This window comes from Opisthocomus hoazin, chromosome 3, assembly GCF_030867145.1.
Source record: "Opisthocomus hoazin isolate bOpiHoa1 chromosome 3, bOpiHoa1.hap1, whole genome shotgun sequence".
Classification (NCBI taxonomy): Eukaryota; Metazoa; Chordata; class Aves; order Opisthocomiformes; family Opisthocomidae; genus Opisthocomus; species Opisthocomus hoazin.
Genome location: NC_134416.1, coordinates 105,904,860 through 105,925,954, shown reverse-complemented (window position 1 = coordinate 105,925,954; position 21,095 = coordinate 105,904,860). Strand labels below are relative to the sequence as shown.

The window sequence follows — 21,095 nt, the reverse complement described above, 5'->3', positions numbered from 1 at the left end:
ATTGGATTTTAACAGCTCTAGCAAATTTCAAAGTTAAGTTTAATCAAAAAAAAAAGATCACATGCATGCTCTGGAGAGAGCCACTCTCAGATCTCCTCAAAACTCCCATCGATACTGTTCGGTCAGACATTTCAAGACAGCTGTGGACACAACCAAACCCAAGCACTTCGCTTTTTAGTGTTAACTCCCGGTCATGCATTATTCACAAAACTGTTGACATTTGAGCATTAAAGTTACCCTGTCAAAACTGTGATTCATTTAAGACTGTCCACAAAAAGCACTACTACTATGATTAACTGGCTGTATCCAAACTACGTTACGCTAGTAAGTTTAGCACATATTTTGGTGTCAGAGTGAATGTCTTCCTGACATGAAATCAAACAGTTGAACCAAGGTTTCTAGGGAAGATCAATGTCAATTCTCTGGCAGAGGCAAGGTCGTCCTTAAACCTCGGCCACACGCTTTGCCAAAAGCAGCTCTGAGCTGTCTTTCTACCATACTGCATACAGAAAGCAACAGACATTTGGATTAACTCCGACAGAGGCTCTCCAACTCTTCAGTTTGTTTTGCTTTCCTAAGATGTGCTTTTTCCACCTCTGAAATAACGACCATAAGCGCAGAAGTGCTTCATGCATTTTAAGGAACAAGCTGAGACTTCTACCTTATCAATTACTGGGTTTTAGAATTCACAAATGGATCTAAAACAAATGGAATTTAAAGTCAGACCTTCTTTTGCATTCAAAGTTGGGCTATTTGTTTGGATTAATGGAAAAATAAATTACAGCCTATTCTAATAAATAACTGCTAGTTAAGAAGTCAAAGAAATTGTGAGCAGTTTTTAGATGAGAGGTGTGGAAATAACACTGGCTTCAAAGACATATTCTGCTCAGCTCACGTCAAAGAAGAATTCAATATTGCTCCTATACCTCCTCATATCAGAAAACTGCTTCTCACCCAGCACATACATCATCTTTGCAACAGTGTTCAAATATTTTTGCAGATAATTATTCTAGAATGGTTACTTTTCCACCCATGGAACCCTTCTGTACCAGGCGAACTACATCCACATTTAAAGGCTCCCTCTAAATGGCAAAATATTATGTGATTCAAACCTGTATAAGTCTTGATATCAATGATTTGCTAAATCATCATAACTGTAAAAAAGTTCTTAATTTATTCACTTGCAAAATTCTTCATCTAGCAAGTTAAAACAGTAGTATGTACTGCGTGTACTCTGTGAATGACAGCTTGTACAATATCTAGTGGAACAGCAGGGCAAACCAGGGCAGTCATAGCTTTACCTCACAGCCTGCAAGGGTTGTTTCTGTGCCAGCTCCAGATCCTATCTTAGGCTGCATTACAACTCCTCACACTTGGTGTCAGCTACTATGGCAGTCCTACCTCAAACACTCACAAGTAACTAAAATACAAGTGGCACTGTCAGAGCGGACAACTCTAGCACGCAAGCGAGTGGGAAGCTGAGGCAGTCTGGAGGGCCAATGAATACTGAGCGACATCGTGCGTTGCTGCCCGGTGCGAGTCACTCCACAAACACAACTCCTTTAGAACTGGGTATGCTGCTGAGGAGTTCCTGGCGGTGGTCATGCTGTACAGCGCTCACTCTGCTCGTCACTTCCTGTCAATTAATAAAATGTATTCACACACAGCACATGCAAGCGAAAGGTTAATTCTTGCATAAGCCTTTGTCACTGCAAGGCTTTCACATGCAAGGATTCACTGCAACTGATACTGCTGCTGGTAATTATTACAAAATACAGTGAAGCAAAAACTGTGGGTGGCCCCAAACCAGTTGCCAGATGATTATTTTGATAATCGCACGGATCTTTGTGATGGGCTAGAGGATTAACTACGTTTCTCCTTGAAAGTGAAATGAGCTAAGAGAGCGCTCTAAGAATTGTCTGTTCGCACAATCTAGACCAGAGATCCTTGGATGCAAAGATGCATCCAAGGCATCTTTCATCATATGGCTGAAAGCAAGTACCATACTAAAAAAACACTTGAGATGTTTCCCAGGACTGGGGAGACCAGCACCAAATGCCTGAAGTGGAGGGTCACCCTGCTCGGAAGGATGTTGCTCTGTATAACTGATGTGTGTGAGCTGAGCAAATCTCAGCTAGCCCACACGACAGATGTCCAAACTCTGCCTTCTATTAATGTAGATGGCTGATCAAAAAAATGCCATGCTGGTGTTGGTTTGGCAATATGCAATGAAATCTGTTACTGGATACCCCACTAATCACCATGAGGAAGTGACTGATGCATGTAAGTCTTCTGATGTTTGCACTGTGCTTTCACAAAAGCACTATTCGTGCATCAGCTCTGATGAGCGCTAACAAGGGAAACCTGCTTACAGCAGCTGGACAGCTTGATTAGTTCCACACGCCCAAATACAAAAGCTTATTTTTCTGCAAGGCTTCAGTAAGTGTGCCGTTAGGGACAGCACTGCTTGGCCTTGCAGGCTCTGCAGATGTAAACTGGCACAGCTCACTCGTCCATGCACAAGCGGGAACCAGCAAACGGAACTAGATGAAAGAAGGCATCTTGGAAGAATCAAGGTCTAACTCACAATCAAGAGTTACCAACTGCAGCATCTGTACCTTAGAGAAATTTGAGTGATGTCAGAATAATCATTAACACATGTGGTGCCAGTTACAAGACTAAAGCCATGATTTGCTTAAAACCATCTTCAGAAGCTAGCACCCTTGTTGCTTCACAGCTGTGACACACAGATACACAGCGATGTAGCTACGTTAGCACAAAGGCTAAACATCACCTCTTCAGCAGCAACAAGCAGCTGAAATTGCACCTCTACTTCTGCGTCCCTGAGCCTTCTCTTGATGACAGCAGCAGCAAAGAGGAAGCCTTATTCAAGACTGTGCAACTGTATTTGCACCCTATCACCTAATTCTTGCTGTTGCTTGGATATAGGGATAGAACACTCACACTATCTTACACTTCAGTGGAAATACAGCACAGGCATTTAATACTCACAAATGCAAACACACAGGGCAGCAATGCTTTGAAATCTGTTTAATGTTGACAACTGTTGATGCAACAGAATGTCTCACATGCAAAAAGTCCAGTACTGTCTTGGACAAGCTGCTAGGCAAATGCAAGATCCAGACTGAAGAAAACTGCACAGCTGGTATTGCTGCTAAGCTACACTTCAGTTTGCAAGCTTTGAACTATGCAATGGCACAGTCTGACTGATCTGAGATGCAGAGAGCTGTCCTAGCAGACTAAGAACAGAATTGGCCTCAAGATCTAAGACCACGAAGATCTACCAAATTATTATTATTAGGGTCCTGCACCTGGGGAGGAACAACCCCATGCATCAGTACAGGCTGGGGCTTACCTGCTGGAGAGCAGCTCTGCGGAGAGGGACCTGGGTGTGCTGGTGGACGACAGGGTGACCATGAGCCAACAGCGTGCCCTGGTCCCAATAAGGCCACTGGGATCCTGGGGTGCATTAAGAAGAGTGTGGCCAGCAGGTCGAGGGAGGTTCTCCTCCCCCTCTACTTTGCCCTAGTGAGGCCCCATCTGGAGTACTCTGTCCAGTTCTGGGCTCCCCAGTTCAAGAAAGATGAGGAGCTACTGGAGAGAGCCCAGCGCAGGGCTACAAGGATGGTGAGGGGACTGGGGCATCTCTCCTATGAGAAGAGGCTGAGGGAGCTGGGCTTGTTCAGCCTGGAGAAGAGAAGGCTGAGAGGGGACCTTAGAAATGCTTATAAATATCTGAAGGGTGGGTGTCAGGAGGATGGGGCCAGACTCTTTCCAGTGGTGCCCAGAGACAGGACAAGGGGCAACGGGCACAAACTGAAGCAGAGGAAGTTCCAGCTGAACAGGAGGAAGAACTTCTTCCCTCTGAGGGTGACGGAGCCCTGGCACAGGCTGCCCAGGGAGGTTGTGGAGTCTCCTCCTCTGGAGATATTCAAGACCCACCTGGATAAGGTCCGGTACAGCATGCTGTAGGTGACCCTGCTTCGGCAGGGGGGTTGGACAAGATGACCCACAGAGGTCCCTTCCAACCCCGAACATTCTGCGATCTCTCCTTTGGCCACAGCCTACAAACAAATGTTTCCCTGTGAACTTATCTTTTCACATGCAGAATCAACCTCCAGAGCAATAATGCTTATTCCACATACAATCACAGGCTGAAGAAATGGGGTAACCTCAATGTTGTGAAGTTCACCGAGAGAAGCGCAAAGTCCTGCACCGGGGGAGGAAAAACTACAGGCATGACACAAGATGGGGCCTAACCAGCTAGAAAGCACCTTTGCCGACAAGGGCTTATACATATATAAATGCATATACACACATCTGAAGGGGGAGTGCAAAGAGGACGGGGCCAGGGTCTTCTCAGTGGTGCCCACTGACAGGACCAGAGGCAATGGGCACACACTGAAACACAGGAGGTTCCCTCTGAGCATCGGGAAACACTTTTTCACTGTGCGGGTGACCGAGCACTGGCACAGGCTGCCCAGACAGGTTGTGGAGTCTCCATCCTTGGAGATGCTCAAAAGCCATCTGAACATGTTCCTGGGCAACCAGCTGTAGGAGGCCCTGCTTAAGCCGGGGGAGGTGGTAGACAAGACAACCTCCAGAGGTCCCAGTCAACCTCAGCCATTTTGTGGTTCTGTGACCAGACATAAAATCCCATAACACGCAAAACAAAAGCCTGACTGGCTGAACATATGGTTCAAAGGGATGATGTGCAACTGCCTTATTAACTCATATCTAGTAAGCTGGACTGCACAGAGAGAAAGCACAGTTACCCAAGAGTGCTTTAAGGCATATTTGTTCAGTGAAACTATTTTAAGAGTTCACCTGTAAGAGGCAGCAACAAAACACCGCGAGGGAGACAGAAACCTTTCGAAAAAACATCAGCTGATTCAGGAAGGAAAAGCACACCATGTGACAGCTTCAGCAATCACATATTGACTCACTTGTAGGACTGTGAAATCCTGACACTTTTGAGACAAGGGGCACACCAACCTCTTACACAGCATTAACAATTTCAGCTATCCAGGCCCGTGGCAGTTACACCTGAAGTACCAGTCATGTCAGCTACAGCAGCGATTTACAGTGCCGGGGGGATACACACCGCACCTTGTGTTTGCTAGAAACGTAGCGCATCCCTTCTCTAAGTCTCCTCCGCATCTGAGCTTTTACCTGGACTTAAACCACAGTTTCAGCCCAACCTAGCCAGCCCATGACAGAGAACTTGAAGCTAAAGCCAGCAATGCAACAGTTTGGATGTTACTGCATCTCCAGCTGATTGCTCATCCAACAATTCTGTGTAATTTCAGTAACTGTTACAATTGTCTGTTGAGTGAATAAGAAGAAAATTACTTGAATGTATTAATTCAGACAGATACAAAAAATTACTCTCGCAACAGGCTAGGGTGATGGGAAGATTTAAAAAACATTTGCCCCTTAGGAGTGGTTCACTCAAGTACAATCAGTACTGAGAGGAGACAATGCCTTCAAGCTTCAAGGCTACTTTTATCTACCGGCAGAGGGTAATACGTCATTTTGTCCACTTCTTGAACTCGAGCGGTCTAAGCAGCATGGTTTATAGGGGTCCTTTCATGTACGGCAGTTCCGAGTAACAGAAAAATCTCTCTGTCATGTTCTTATCTCCCTCTTAAGACACTTCCCAAAGCATTAAATCTCCTCTCACTATTAAAGTATTTTTACTTTCTTCTCCGAAAAAGGACAAAATTAAGAGGTTGAAGCAAGGCAAGAGCTCACGAAGGAATGCAGTTTCCAGCCAGATCTCTGAGCTTGCCCTCTGCAAGCTTCGGCCTCTGAACGTATAAACCCTTAGACTTGGAAGATACTACAGAAACTCACCAAGTCTTGGAGGAAAAGTAGACATTTAGTATTAATTATAACTAATGGAGAATCAACAGCAGTGTTTTCTAGGGCAGCTATCGCCAGATGCTGATACTGCCAAGTAAATGAGGTGACAGAGACTGGAGTACACAGAATGCTACAGACTTCAGTGGTTTCATAGATAGAGCCATCTTACTGCTGCTCTCTGCATCCTTTTCTGCAGCTCTTCAGACAGAGCTGAGGGTCCTCGGTGCTCCCAGCCCAGTGAGATCCTGCTGTCTACAACTAAGTCAACATTGTGCAACACTGAAAAACGGACCACAGCTTAACAACAATAACCTAAGTGCAAGCATTAGGAAGTCATGGGCGTATCTTCAATGCACCCAGTGGTCATTTACTATGTGGGAGAAGAAACTGGCACAGAAAACAGCAAGAGGCTGACTAACCCTGGTATAAAGGGACCGGGCAAGGCTACAAACTCGTCTTGTCCTAACACCTCATATTTAGAACTACATGACTAAACCAACTGAAAGCAGTGAGAGTTTTCACTCCCCAATTTTCTGGAGCATCAGCACTCACATTTAGACAGAAGTCTTTCACTTCTGGCATTGCCTTTATCTAGTTACGGCTTCCATTCGAGAAGACTTCCAGTAACATTTCTGGAAATCCTTAACTCCTGTTTGGAGTCAGAGAAATTCCTGTTCAGAGGCAAGAGTGTTAGGTTCACCGAGAGAGCCTGAACAGTTTTTATCTCAGCATGTAAAACTTGTAAAACATTTGTAATTTCCTGGAGCGTACCACCATCTAAAATTTCTTTGCCAAGAGTAAAAATACATTTTTTATATTTCTGTCTCTTACTTAAACCAGACTCACTTTTCGTTATCCTCAACTCTATGACACTAAAAAGAGTACAGTGCAGCTTCAAAATGGGATTGCCTGTATTTTTGTTCCCACAGACAGAGCTCCTAGGTTCTAAAATTAAGTTCTACTACCTTGTTCTGCTGCGAGTCACTGAAGATAAACTATAAAAGCACACTTCTAATTTGCAGACAAAATATCCTATAAATAGAAGCCTACTAAGAAAAATACGCCGTAAATAGAAACTTTCCCTTTGTTTGTAAGTAGATATATTTTCTGTAAAGAATCCTCCAGCCAGCTAATTATTTCAGCAAACCTTTAGCTCCAGGAGATTGCTTATTTCAACAGACCTTAGTTCTACGACTGTCAAGCACGCCTGACGAAATGTTCCAGTGCCTAACGCAAGCCACCTTTACTATGTTAGCAGATATTCAGACCTCCCTCGGCATTTCAGCATTCTGATCTCAGATCTTGGATGGGATGGAGCAAGATAAGCAATAAAGTCAAACAGCTTTGATATCGATGAACTTATTAAACAAATATAACACAAGAATTAAGCTCTGTGTTCTGCTACTTAAACCAACACATATACTGGTATCAGCAGACTCTTTGCACGTTAATGCTTGTTTTTTGATTACATACGGCAATGCTCCCGATTTATTTTTGTACTTACAATTTTAGATTCAAAGTCCATATTCTGCACAGCTTAACGCACCCAGGACTTTTTTTTCCCCAAGAAGGTTTTATTCTAAACTACACCTTCATTTGAAAATCTGCAAATAGTATCCACTGTTTCTACCTTATGTAAAAAGAAAGCATTTCAGAACACTTTTAACAAAGTTTATGCGATTATAAGGCAATCGTACCTCCGCCCATCCCACTCCAACAGTGCTATCTCCTCCAACTTGTTAATTTACCAGCCGTTTCCAGCTAAATTTGTTAAAACACATCACTAAGAGATGTTCTTCGAGGATCGTTAAAACAGGAGGCCAGAAAGAGCAGCAATCCTTTAAATCCTCGGCCAAGGGGCAACTTCCCCCTCAGCCCAACGCCAGGCCGGGAGCGCGGCGCCCACGCGCCGCCAGACCCTTCCCGTCACGCAACGCGCGGCGCCTCCCCTCCCCCGGCGGGACGGGGAGCAGGCCGCCCTGCCGCCACGTGACCAGGAGCGCAGGCTCCAACCGCCGCCGCCGCCATCTTGGCCGGGGGCGGGAAGCAGCGGGGGCCATCGCTGACCGCACCCCCCCCCCCCCCCGGTTCCTCCGCCCTCCCAGAGCCCGGCCGTCCCTCTTCAACGGGGGAAGAGAAAGCTCAAGCGCTCCCCGCAGGCGCGGCCATTGCCCGTCGCCACGGGAGCCGCCCGCCCGCCCGCCCGGGCCCCTGGCCGTGAGGCGGGGCGCGGCCCGGGCCGGGGAGGGCCAGGCCACCCCGGCTGCCCCCGAAGCGGGAGCCCTGCCCTGCCGAAGGACAACTCGGGAGAGGCCTTTGTGAACCGTTTTAGTTCACAAACGCAGAGCCCCGAGGGCGCTTAAATTGCAGAGATTAAGCGAAGGTAAAAAGCCCGCGGACGCCTGACAGGATTTTAAACCTGACAGGATTTTAAACCTAGTCCAAGTACAGCTGCATTTTGCCAGGGGAGTCCTTAACCACGCTACAGACTCCATCGCCTCCAACGTCTCACCATCCCCGTGAACGTGAACACTGGGCAGAAAGCCACCGATCCCTCTGTTCCCTGTCAGCCATTATTCCCCAGGAGAGGCTCTGCTGTATTTACAATCTAACCACTAAGCGAGAAACAAGCCTGCAGCGGGGACACCGCTTCGGCCCCGTGTAGGCTGGGGACTATGTGCTGTGCGTGTTCAGCCAAGCTGATCTGGGTCTGTCCACGTTCCCCGAGTGAACGAAACCACCACAGCTTGGAAGGCCGCTCTTATGCCGAAGCCAGCACGCGGCATGAACCAGACTTGAGGTGTTCAGGAGGGCCTGATCTCCAAACGCATTCGGTGGGACGCACTGCACAGCTACAACCACCGTGCCAGTCTGGGGCAGGAAGCACGTTCCCAGTCACTGGCACCTCAAACCCAGCAAGAACAGCGTCCAGCCTTAACACTTCCTGCACCTCGATCTGTTCCCCCTGAAAACGGGCTTCCAGGATTCATTCTGGGATAGAGCGAGACTTGATGCAGGTCAATGAGCCAAAATAAACGCTTTTTGGACCTGCGCTATGAATTCATCCTGATTTCAGTACCATAACATCTACCCGCTAGTTGATGACCTGCCACATGTGCTCGGGCCTTAAAATGACACAAGCGTTTACCGGATGTATTTGAAGGCTCAGAAATTCGTCCCCGTCTCCCCAAGCACTCCTCACGTGCGTATCCCGTCCTCACCAAACACAAAAAGGGGCCATGCCTTTCGCACGGCCGGCGGTGTGGAACAGTTTTCTAGGAGTGGCTGAATTGGATCGCACTGCAAGTACACTTAGAAACAAAACCCCCCAAAAAAACCCCAACCCTTCCTGTTTTGTACCTTTTTCTGTTCAGTACCCGATGAAAACCTGATGTGTTCAGCTGAACAGCGTTACAAACACCTATCCCCTCCTTGCGAGAGGCCATCTACAGACCAGAAACTGCAGAGCTCCAAGGTGATGGCTCGGTTGCATAAATACGGGGCAGATCTTAAAGCCAACGCTCGTCAAGGGGGCAGCAACGAATGGCACTGGGGGAAAACCCTCATTCAAGCATCGCTGCGGCGCAGAATGCTTCAGTGCCACTCGCTGAAAGCCTCCGTTCTGGGTGACAGCCACCTTCCAGCAACAAGTGGCACATCTGCTTTCAAGATGTGCCTTGCTGCTCCCTGACAGCCACCCAGAAAAGGAGCTTTTCCCTGAACAGAAGCTCCAGTCGTGACATTTTTACTCGCTCCTTCAGTGAAATGATTACCACCCTTTCCCAAACTGGCCACCTTGCTGAGGGCGGCTTTCCAGAGAACCTGCCGCAGAGCCGCCGACCCCGACCCTCGCCAAGCCATTTTGGGGGAGGGGAGGAGGTTCCATATAAAAATTATTTCAACGCTTTCTACCGTTTTAAGCCCCCAGGGAACGCTCTCTTGGGCCGCGTGGTTTCTACCTGGCGTCGTTACCATTTTTTCACAAGTTCAGCAGAGCGGTCGCTCGCGCTTCTGCGTCGCACAACTTCTCCAGCGGCCTGCGGCGTCGGGGCGGTACAGAATCACACAATCATCAAGGCTGGCAAAGACCTCCAAGATCACCATGCCCAACCGTCACCCCAACACCCCTGTGCCTGCTAAACTGTGTCCCCAAGTGCCACGTCCACGCGGTTTTTGAACCCCTCCGGGGATGGGGACTCCCCCACTGCCCTGGGCAGCCTGGTCCAGTGCCTGACCGCTCTTTCAGCAAAGGAATTTTTCCTGCTATCCGATCTAAACCTCCCCTGATGCAACTTGAGGCCGTTTCCTCTCGTCCTATCGCTGGTTACTTGGGAGAAGTTACTGGGAGCACAGACCAAGCCCTGCGCCGTCGCAGCGGGAAGCGTTACCTGGGCTCGGTGGCGGCCGAAGCCCTCCTCTTCCCGGTCCCCGCACAGGGCCCTCCGCAGCCGCTCCAGGTGCTCCCGCAGGGTGACCCGCTGGTGGAAGGAGAAGGCCGGGTGCAGCGAGGCCATGGTGAAGAGCAGCAGCAGCTCCTCCTGCGCGCCGAAGCCCAGGCCCTGGGCGGTGGCGGGGGAACCGGCCTGCCCGTTTTCTCCGGCTCCCTCCATCACCACCACCACGTCGTCCTCCTCCTCCTCCTCCTCCTCCTCGTCCTCCTCCTCCTCCCGGGCCCGCCGCGCCGGGCAGCTCTGCAGGATGGAGTCCACCTGGGGCAGCAGGCGGTGGAGGCGGCCGGCGGCCTCGCGGTTCTCGGAGCCCAGCAGGGCCAGGTAGACGATGAGCTTGGAGCGCACGGCCGGGTCGCGGAAGTCGCCCAGCTGCCCGGGGTCGCTGAGGCCGTTGGCCTTCGCCTCCGAGTCGCGGAGGCAGTGGTAGTCCTTGCGGGCCAGGTCCTCCAGGCAGGAGCCCAGGAACCGCAGCTCCAGCGGGTTGCACAGGTCCAGCAGCCCCACCATGAACTCCAGCCGCTGCGCCGAGCCCAGCACCAGCCCGAACCACTCGTACACCGTCTCCTTGTCGGTGCGGGCCGCCGCCGAGCCGGGCCCCCCGCCGCCGCCGCCGCCGCCGCCCGGAGCGGGGTGGGGAGGCGGCGGGCCGGGCCCAGGCCCCGGCCCCGGCCCCAGGCCGTGCAGCCGGCTCGGCCGCTCCAGCCCGCCCCCGCGGCCCGGCGCCCGGGGCACCTGCTGCGGCGGGAGGTGACGGTCCGGGCCGCCTCCGGGCTCCTTCGGCCCCGCGGCCGCCTCTTCCGCCGCCGCCGCCCTGTGGCTCGTCTGCTTCGGGGGCAGCTTCATCTCCAGCATCCTCGGCTCGGGGTGGGGGGGGGGGGGGGGAGGGCGCGGGCAGCCGGCGGGGCCCGGCGCGGGGGGCGCGGGCGCTCAGGGGGCGCCGCTCATGCTGCCGCGGCCCGCCCGGGCGCGGGAGAAGCGCAACGGTCCGCCCGCGTGCGCGCGCGCGCGCGGGGAGGGCGGGCGGGCCTGGCTCGCGGCGGCGGCGGCTCCCGCAGCGCTTCCCCCTCCCCCCCCCTGCGCGCGCCCGGCGGTGCCCTGGCGCGCGCGCACAGCCTGAGGCGGCCGTTGGCGCTCGCGGACTGGGCCCGAGCTCCCGGCGGGGAGGGGGGGTGGGGGGGTGGGCGGAGCGCGCCTCTCCGCCAATCGGCGCCGCCGACGTCAGCGCGCTCGCCAGGCGCGGGGGCGGTGCTGTGCGGCGCGCGGCGGGCCCGGGCCTGCGGCAGTCGCTCCGCCTGAGCGCAGCCGGAGGTGGGGGGGGGGGGAGCACCGGCGCCGAGCGCGGGAGCGGGCCGGGGCTGCCGCTGCCTCCTCCGCGGGCTGGCGGCGGCGAGGCAGCGCTCGCTCCCCCGGCCGGGGCCGTGTCTCGCCTCCGGAGGAGGAGCGCGGAGCGGCTGCGCTGGGCCGCAGGAGCGGAGGCCTGCCCCCCCCCCCACTAGGCCCTCCCGGCGGTGTGGGCGGCCTGGCTGCCGGCGCCAGCCGCTCGCCTGCCCGATGGGTTGGGGTAGGCGCGCTGGGGACCAGCGGAGGAGCGAAGCTCCCTGTCCCCCAGGCCGGGCGTGGGCCGACGGCCAGGCCTTGGCGCCCAGGGGCAGGCGGGCTAACCCGCGGCCGGCAGGACCGGGCCCAGAGCCGTACGGCGCCGACAGAGCAGGCCGGGTGGAAACGCAGCTGCCACAGGTTCTGGCGTTTCTAATGCCGTTGGGACCGTTGCCGCTGTGAGGCGCCTCGTTTTTAAGGCACCGCTGTGGCCGTGTCGTGTGGCTTTCCACTGGGTGGTTTTACAGTAGGTAAATAGAGGGAATGTTGCGGAAAGAGGTATGGCGGCACGGCGTAGGGATAGTCCGCCGTGAAATCGTTTACGTTGCCCCTGTGCTGTTGCCAGCTGTTGCAGCCCACGAAGAGCCTACAATTAGGAGATGAAGCAGTGCTTGTGAGTAATTGGAGAGTTGCGGGGCTCCTTGCTTGGATTCCCACACACGCTCATAAAGACAGGCAATTCGAAAACAAAGTCAAGCCCGTGGCTTGCAGAACAACACAGTGAACAATAAATTGTGCTTTAATTACAATTATGCCAAGCAGCATCCCTGAGCTGCTTAGGCAACGAAGCACGCGTTCCCAGTGCTGACTCCCCCTTATCTGTCCAGAAGCCGATTGTGCCACCGTGGCAGAGCCTGCTCATTGAACAACCCCCTAAATGTCATGCTGATTATTATAGTCTTGTACGCATCGCTTAGATCTGCCACAGAGCAGTCTTGAATCGTGGCCGCAGACTAAACCGCATCCTGTGTTTTTGTATATACGCAGCAAGCATATCTACTTTATTTTAAAAAATTAAAGGACCAGCTAGGAGGTACCATATGTTGGGTTTATACGTTCCTGATTGCTGTTCGGTCCTCTCCCGGTAACACAAAGGGACACGAGCCTGACTCGCCGCAGCTCCCCTCGCTCGTTAGCGTCGCAGCAGCGCTGTCACGGTCCTCGCGGCCTCTTCCAGGACACGTGGCCTCAGCGGTGTGGCAGGGAGTAGGGATGGGTTCAAGTCCTGCCCTTTCATCCCGGACTGCCGGCAGTTCTTTGCTGGTCCCAGGACCGGGAAGGTGAAGAATAGGCACAGGAACTCTTGTAAACCCATTTTATCCTCCTTTATTTTACGCTGTTCGCTGGTTAGGGCCTGGCTGGACCCGTGAATTGTTCCAGATCCCTACAGTTATTAGTCAAAGCGGCTATCGTAATACCCCAGGATAGTATTTTCTTACATTGTCATTATGAAGCACTAATTGTAGAATTACACTAATTCTTGTCATATTGTCGTTATGGGTTTTTTTCAAAGAAAAATTACCGTGACTGTCTCGGGGGATGCGCCAAGCTGCAGCCGTGGAAGCAGAGAAACAAGGCTTGAGGTTTCTGCTTAATAATTTGAACGCCTGTTTAGTCTGAATAGAATTTTGCAGGATCAGAATTACAATGACATGAACGTCAGAAATAACATTTCATGCTTTAACAATGCGTGGTTCAAATGCAACATGACATAGTTCCAAACAGATGACACCCCAGAGAGTGAAAAAGGCATGTCATTTTTGGGGAAGGGGAGGACAGGGATGGCGGGAAGCGGGGCTCCGCTGATCCATTCGTAAATCCACAGAGGTGAGATGCATTGCGCAGGCGTGAGGGTAATGGTTGAAAGTCCAGAAAATACTTGAGCCCATCCCTATTTGTGATAGTTCCCAAGCTGACACTTAGTTTCACAAAGCAGCTTAAGAACTTCATTAACTCAGCCCTTCTGAATTTCCCCTTTCTCACCGGCTTAAAATGTGATACTTGAGAAAAACAGATTTGAAAGATGTGAAGTCGGGAAAGCGAGAAAAAAAAAAAAAGGAAAAGGAATAGCATGAGAAAGCAAAACGAAGACAAAGGTGTTCCAAGCAGACTTAGGGGTGTTTCAGCAGCTGGGGGAGGTGGCAGCGAGAGGAAAGAGGACAATGTGGAAACAGAACTGAAACTCGAGAGCCTGAGTGAAACGAAAGTGAAACCCAGGGCTGTGGATGGCAGAAGGACACCGTGGGGAAACGCACCAACACCCATGAGCCGGCACAGGGCGAGAGGCTACTTTAAAATTTGACTTACAGCTGGCCTGGAGTTTTTTTTAATCTGATTTTCTTAAAAAAGGAGTAGGGCTTGCATACGTCTTTAATGACTGCGGGGCCCGCAGTCGTGCTGGCTTAGGGTGAGCAGAGTGCAGAGCCTTAGAGGGAAAAACACGTCTGCCATCTCCCTCTAAGGGGAAAGGCGAGGAGCGCTGACGCGGGAGCGAGCACGCAGAGGAGCGGGGGGCCCTGCACCCCTGCGCAGGGAAGCGGCGCTCGGGGTCCGCTCCTGTCCCCCGAGTCGAGGGCCAGAAGCCGGCCCCGCAGAGCACGGTGCCGGGTCCGAGGCAGTCCCCACTGCCACAACTCGGTCTCCCGTAACAGGACCAGTGACTTCTCCGAGTCTTCTCCCACCTGCGGTCTTTCCACTGCTACAGCATAACCCCTGTTCAAATCATCAAGGGCTCGGAGCCTCCTGAGCGCACAGAGGCTTCGTCGCTGAGCTGGAAACGTTGTCCTTGTTGATAGATCCTCCTGTGAACGCGGCTGCCGCCGGCTGCTGGCTCAGCTTCGACGCCTGGCTGTGGCCGTCGCACTTGGGGTGAATGAGCTGCGGAGAACACACCAGCCGAGGAACCCCCATCTCCTGTACCTTGTGTGTCACCATGGCCACAATGGGTCTTTTGAGTGCAGCGGCCTCCCTCACTTGGGTTCTTACAAAGAGGTCGGCGGCATTTGGGGGTTTTGTTCAGCAGGCCTAACACTTCTCCAGCAACGCTTTTAGAAGGGAGAAAGCCATTAGAAGAAGATGAAGCACGACACTGGGACACCGGACTGAATGCTGAAGCTAAAGGAGGAACTAACAAAGTAGCCCTCAACACTATCCACATACGTTTCTTTTGTTGTTGTTTTTTTTTGTTAAATATCCTATTTTTTTCAACATTGACTTCTGACCAAGACAGTCAAAGATTTTCCACTGATTTCAGCAACAGATAAAACCAGTTTCGTAGTCTCTGTTTGTTTATTCCTCAACCACTACTGAGGATCTACTGAACCTGGTTTGTAAGGATGTGAATGAGGTTAACCTGTGGCCCATTTAAACATTAGGTAGAGAGGCTGTGGGACATACATTTTTTTTTTAGGATGATATATATTTCATATATATCAGGATATATATTTTTTTTCATGTTGATACTGTTCCCCAGCTGCTGTCTCTGGTATTAGTGTTTTCACTTTTACAAGTAACAAATGCTCAGTGAGGATCTTTGCATGGATTCCCATACTACAGGGTAAAAGATAGGTTAGTAGGGAAACAAAAAGCTCCCTTTCCTCCCTTCTGCCTTTCTTCCCTTTCCCAGACTGCAGGAGGATCAACTGCCTCTTTATAGAAGTTTGCAAATGTGTTGAACTCACTGTCAGCAGTACGGACCGTTCTCAGGTCGCTGAGCCAAGCTCCCGAGGTGTAAGGGAATTGTTTCAGGCCATGTCGCACAAATGTGACACGAAAAACAACCTGGAAGAAAACGCAAGTTCCCCGATAAAGCTTTGGAGCGATTTTGCTGACTCATGTTTTGTCATTTATCGCTTGATAGCTGGCATTTTTCGTACCTTTCGTGAGACAGGACGTGGTGAACTTTTAACCCTGAGATCTGGAAGAAAAAGTGTTGAGAACATGACAACTTGAAATTCAGTAAAAGTAAAACCTGACAAATCAATAGGTTGTTATTACATTTTTTTTTTTATTATTCTTATTGCTTTGATGGGTTTTGAATATTTGAGCTGGTTTATTCTTTCTTTGGGCCTCTTTTTCAGCAGGAATTGAAGAAACTTGAAAACTAAAGACATGTTTAAGAGATGACATTTTTTCAATGCTCATTTATGGAACGCAGACAGGTGTTTTTAGGACTTTATATTCAATATGGCTAGTAAAATGCAGGAGATGACCCGTAGTCCTAATTACGTTGGCATCCTGTGCAGGAATAAACATACAACTTTAAGCACAGTTTAAATAGTTTAAACACAGTTCTGGCTTTAAAGTTACTGAAAAAGAAGTTCAGTGTAGGCGGAGGGTGTGTTCCCGGGATCAACTTCATTATGAAAGACTGTTTCTAAAGGCAAAGTTGTTGGTTATTCATTTGCAAAGGTCACCTATCGCAGGCCTCTGTGGCAAGCTTGCCAATAAGGGCACTGTTACGAAACAGGGTTCCAAATTTCAGCTCACCGTTCCAGGGAGGCTGAGCTGAGGCCGCAGTCTGCCTTTTACATAACCATCAAAGGTGAATCATTACTATTTTCAGCTGGATGCAGCTCAGAAACGTATGGAAGATGGAAACGTCGCCGTGCTGCTGAGGTAGGGGGGCCCCTTTCAACGTCTGGGCAAGTGGAGCGGGTTCCTTACCTGCGTGGTGTTCCAGCCCATCGTACACGTGGCAGCCTGTATCAGTTTGCTCTTCTCCATGTATAAATAATACAGAAAAGTTGTCAAGAGAAATTAAAGAGAGTTAGGGATACAGCAGCACCGGGATATTCTTATCCTTTGGATCTTCTGGCCAGCAGTTTCCCTAGGTTGACGGAAGTTCTCAGTGGGGTTTTACCATCGCAGAGCACCCCCTGCACCGATTCAGCTCACGCCGGGTTCAAGCCGGTGCAAGTTGTGCGGTACCAGGACACATTGTACCCAGAACTGAAATCTGCACTGAAAGCCACTCCCTGATCTAAATGACAATTCAGTTTCATGGAGCAAAGCCATGGGATTGCAGACACCATTCAGCTTCGGGGTTTCTAATATTCCAGCAAGGAGAGCGGTGGAATGCGCGTGACTCCAGGCAGCTGCAGATGAACCATCCCTGTGTGCTTTCACAGTGAGCAGCACATGAACTCGTGCACGTGGGCGACCTGCACGCCTGTGCCAGGGCTTTGCTGTTGTGGGAAGTCCTACTTAAGCAAGACGATTAGACAGAAGACCATATGAGCACATGCCCAAACCAGTCTCTGTTCCAGTTAGCAGTGCGGTACATCCTTACGCGTAAGGCAGTGAAATTTAAACACCTACACAAAGAAGAAAAGGCTTAGGCCAGCTTAAACATCTGATGGAAGGGAACTGAAATCTGTTCTGAAATGAGGGCCCGCAGGAGGAATGTGGGTGTGGCTCAGGCACGCCAGAGCCCAAGCACCAGCCCTGCCTGATATTAGTCATGTACATCGTAATTATGTACGCAACGAGCACCCGGGAGTCAAACCCTCCTGAGGGGTTTATTGGCTAGATCACGTGTCCAGTTCTGGGCTCCCCAGTTCAAGAAAGATGAGGAGCTACTGGAGAGAGTCCAGCGGAGGGCTACGAAGATGGTGAGGGGACTGGAGCATCTCTCCTATGAGGAGAGGCTGAGGGAGCTGGGCTTGTTCAGCCTGGAGAAGAGAAGGCTGAGAGGGGACCTCATAAATGCTGATAAATATCTGCAGGGTGGGTGTCAGGAGGATGGGGCCAAACTCTTTCCAGTGGTGCCCAGCAACAGCACAAGGGGCAACGGGCACAAACTGAAGCAGAGGAAGTTCCAGCTGAACAGGAGGAAGAACTTCTTCACTCTGAGGGTGATGGAGCCCTGGCACAGGCTGCCCAGGGAGGTTGTGGAGTCTCCTTCTCTGGAGATATTCAAGACCCGCCTGGACGCGGTGCTGTGCAGCCTGCTCTGGGTGACCCTGCTTGGGCAGGGGGTTGGACTGGGTGACCCACAGAGGTCCCTTCCAACCCCGAACATTCTGTGATTCTGTGATTTCATCATCTCTACACTTGGGCCAGGAGGAGGAGAAGAGCAACCCGCTGATCAAACCGTAAGGAACCGTCGGGTGCAATGGACATTCTCCAGAGAAAATCTCTTGGCAGCATGGACTCAAAGGTGCTGGGGGAAGAAGTGCCACATCCTGACCTTTAAAACGTGCACTCACAGCCACAGAGACCGAGGGATGCCAGCGTGAGCTGCAGAAGAGCCATGAGTCACTGGTGAGATCTGCGCCGCAGAAGGAACACGTTATCCCTTCGCTCTGCTGGTAGTGCCAGTCTCTTTCTGTCTCAAATGATCCATCTGCTGCTGCCCAAATTAGACACAGAGCTCTCGCCGTCGCTCTGCAACGCTGTCGCTCTCGGCACTCAGAGCGTGGCGTTCTCCGTAGCTCGAGCCTTGCTTAGCACCTCACCTACAGCCAGGGAAACCCCCTCACGCCAAGCGTGGCTTCTGTCTCATCGAAAGAGGAACCGTTGTTGCGACTGCCAGAGCCGCTTTGTCAGCGCCACGACCCTGTAGGTCTTCGCCCAGCAAGCCCAGCTGAAGGACAGAAGTAGAGATCTCCCTCGGGTGGGAGCTGCTGTCATGATCCTGTGGATGAGATGGGGAGGGTCTGGTGGCAGAACGAACACCTCGGCTGCACAGCTTGCAGTGTAAGGCGGCCAGCAGCTGCTGCTCATTTGACTGCTCATTTGTCTTCTGCTCCACATGCTTTGTTTGGGCCAGGGCACACAAAGCTGCTGTTCAAAAAAAGCTGAAGCTTCAGCTCACCTTGGTACGCCGCTGCTGGCTGTTTGAATCCACTGCTTGCATTGACCTGAAACAGTTCAGGTGTTACACACTGCCGTTCAGTTATTTTTAAGCAGGTTTTGAAAACCTGGAAATCCAAAGAAGCAACTTTCACTTTCCTCATGCTCTCTCCCACAGTATATGCATTTACACTGAGATGCCCATAGTTCAAATTATCCATCCTTGAAAGTCTTACTATTTGCCCTTTGGGGATGTCCAGTATTCGGTTCAGGTGTGAATCCCTGCTTGTAATGCCAGAGTTCTCCATCTGGCAACCTCTCAGCAATAAAACGAGGAACTGGAAATCTTTTGGTGGGTAGGTGTTTCGTGCTGGAGCTGTTTCTGGCTTTCTGCTTCTGAAGAATGAGGAGGTTGCCTTGAAACAATGACATTTGTGGAAGATTCTGAAGCCTGATGTGCATATATTAGGGCTTTATGGCATATAAGCGGGATGGCTTACAATCTGGGGTATATGAGGAAAAGCATCAGAACATTTATTCTGGAAAAAAGAAGTACTTCAATGAATCAGTCGTGTGGATACCTCCCACATAAAAATAAACCTACATAAGCTCTTGTTCCTACTGAAATTACTAGCCCAACTTCAGTGGTTTTTAAAGGAACAAGGCAAGCAGAAAGAGAGGTTTCTTGTCATTGAAGCCCAAAGGCTTACTTGTTTTCTTTTTTGTCCACGGTTACAGGCTGTCCTTAACAACCCAAGACAAGTGGAGGGTCACAAATTACCCAATTTCACCCAGCCCCCATTTCATGCCTACCTCAAGGGATGTTTTCGACAGGATATAATTATCATCTACAATCATCTGCTAACTCTTGAAATAATAGTTTAGTCATGCCTAGCCTTCTCTAGCATGTATTGAAAGAACAATCAGTATTTGAAAGCGGAATACCCTTTCTTTCCCAGAAATCTGGAAAGTATTACAGGCTCTGAAGAGCTAAAAAGCCTGGCTGAAAAGTCACTGGTAAAAGGCTGGGTTTTAGTTAACAAATTCAAAAAACTTTTCTGTCAAAAAACCTCTTAGCATCTTCTTCTCAATTAAGCAATTCAAGATTTACTGATTTTTTCTGCATTATCCCATTTTTTCTCCTCTCTGTGCCATTTTATTCACAACTGCTCTTGTTCCTGAAATACTTGGATATCAATGAAACTTTTGACGGCCTTTGAAAGTCATTCCCTTAATACATCGGTTCTTAGCCCAGATGATGTTTTCTTGCTGTGACCTGTGCCAGATCTCTTAGTCCCTCCGGCTCCAGCCATCCCTTCTGCTCTTGCAACGTTGGCCAAAGTTGCTCCGTGTCTTTCCTGCAGAGGTCCTCATATTGCCTGCTGCAAGGGAAGACAGTGTCTGTAGAAGTCGGGCTGCCTCAGGGACAACGTGGATGGAGCCTGAGGTGCTTCTAAGATGGGTGGAGAAGATGCTTCCAGAGCTGGCCAGCTCGGGGCCAGTGTGGACTTCTGTGTTCACCTCAGGCAATTCAAGAACCTCCTTTTCTTCTGCACTACGCTTGAATCATCCCTTTTGGTGATAAACTCATCTGGCCATGACAGAGTCTTCCTCTCTATTTGCACGGTCGCCAAGGCATTGATCAAAGCCTCTAGAAAGTAATAAGATGCACAATAAAATAGTAATCAAGGAATCCTCTCTCAGAGACACAGGTTGCTTTCTACAGCTTTAATACGCCTGGTGTACTTTCAGACACCAAAAGAGTAGCATACCATAATACTTTGAGTTTGCCTGGAGATGATGAAAAAGCCCTGATGATAGAAGGCTGAAACTGGAAAATGTGAGCACACAATCCACAGTGCCGCTTTCTTATCTATCTTGACAGCCAGCTTTATCACCTCCCAGAGAAAAGGTGGCAAAATCGGTTAACTCGAATTACTGTTGCAGTCTTTTGCAGGATCCCTAAAAAGGCACTCCAGCTCCTTGGGAAAGGTGGTTCTGTACCCGCATTTTAAATCATTTCAAGAGTTTAACTTTTTACCAATTTAATTACTAATCAGTATCAGAAGCCAGTTGCAAAATAATTTTGCCCAATTCTTTCTTTCTCTTCCTTTCCCATTTCAAAGGCTCTCTGGGGATCTCCCTTCCTCAGTCCTGAACACGCTGTTTAAATACTTCAAAAAGAAATCTTTGAAATGCGAACATCTAGCTCGGATATGTAGCTTAAATCTGGCTTCTAATGAATTCCAAGGGGTTCCCAGCTCCCTCAGCCCTCCGAACATCACACTGACTAATTTAAAAATTCTGTTGTCCTAGGAGCTCGCATTTTTGAGGCTCCTAGAGAGCATAGTAGCGAACACGAGAGGAAAGCCAAAGGAATGTGACAGAGACATGAATTTCAAACTGCTAGTGCCAAAAAAAGCGAACATTTCTTTTCCTTTTAAATAAGCTTGTGACCGTAAAAGCAAACGATTGTCGAAACTGATTGGAGACATGTGGCTTAATGAGAGGCTTCCTCTCGCTGGATCTCTGGAAATGCTTGGACGCTTTGTGCCATCTGCAAAGTGCTCTTCAGACTCTGTTTAT

At 50.3% G+C, this 21,095-nt stretch overlaps 1 protein-coding gene across 2 annotated transcripts in view; it reads right to left on the bottom strand.

The window, feature by feature from the left end:
- Window positions 1-11,189, bottom strand: part of ZCCHC2 (zinc finger CCHC-type containing 2) — a 42,228-nt gene extending 31,039 nt beyond the window's left edge. For both annotated transcript variants that reach the window (XM_075417163.1, XM_009936477.2), the window contains exon 1: window positions 10,275-11,189. In XM_075417163.1, the coding sequence (XP_075273278.1) occupies window positions 10,275-11,189 (915 nt within the window). The remainder of the gene's footprint in view (window positions 1-10,274) is intronic.
- Window positions 11,190-21,095: the final 9,906 nt, after the last annotated feature.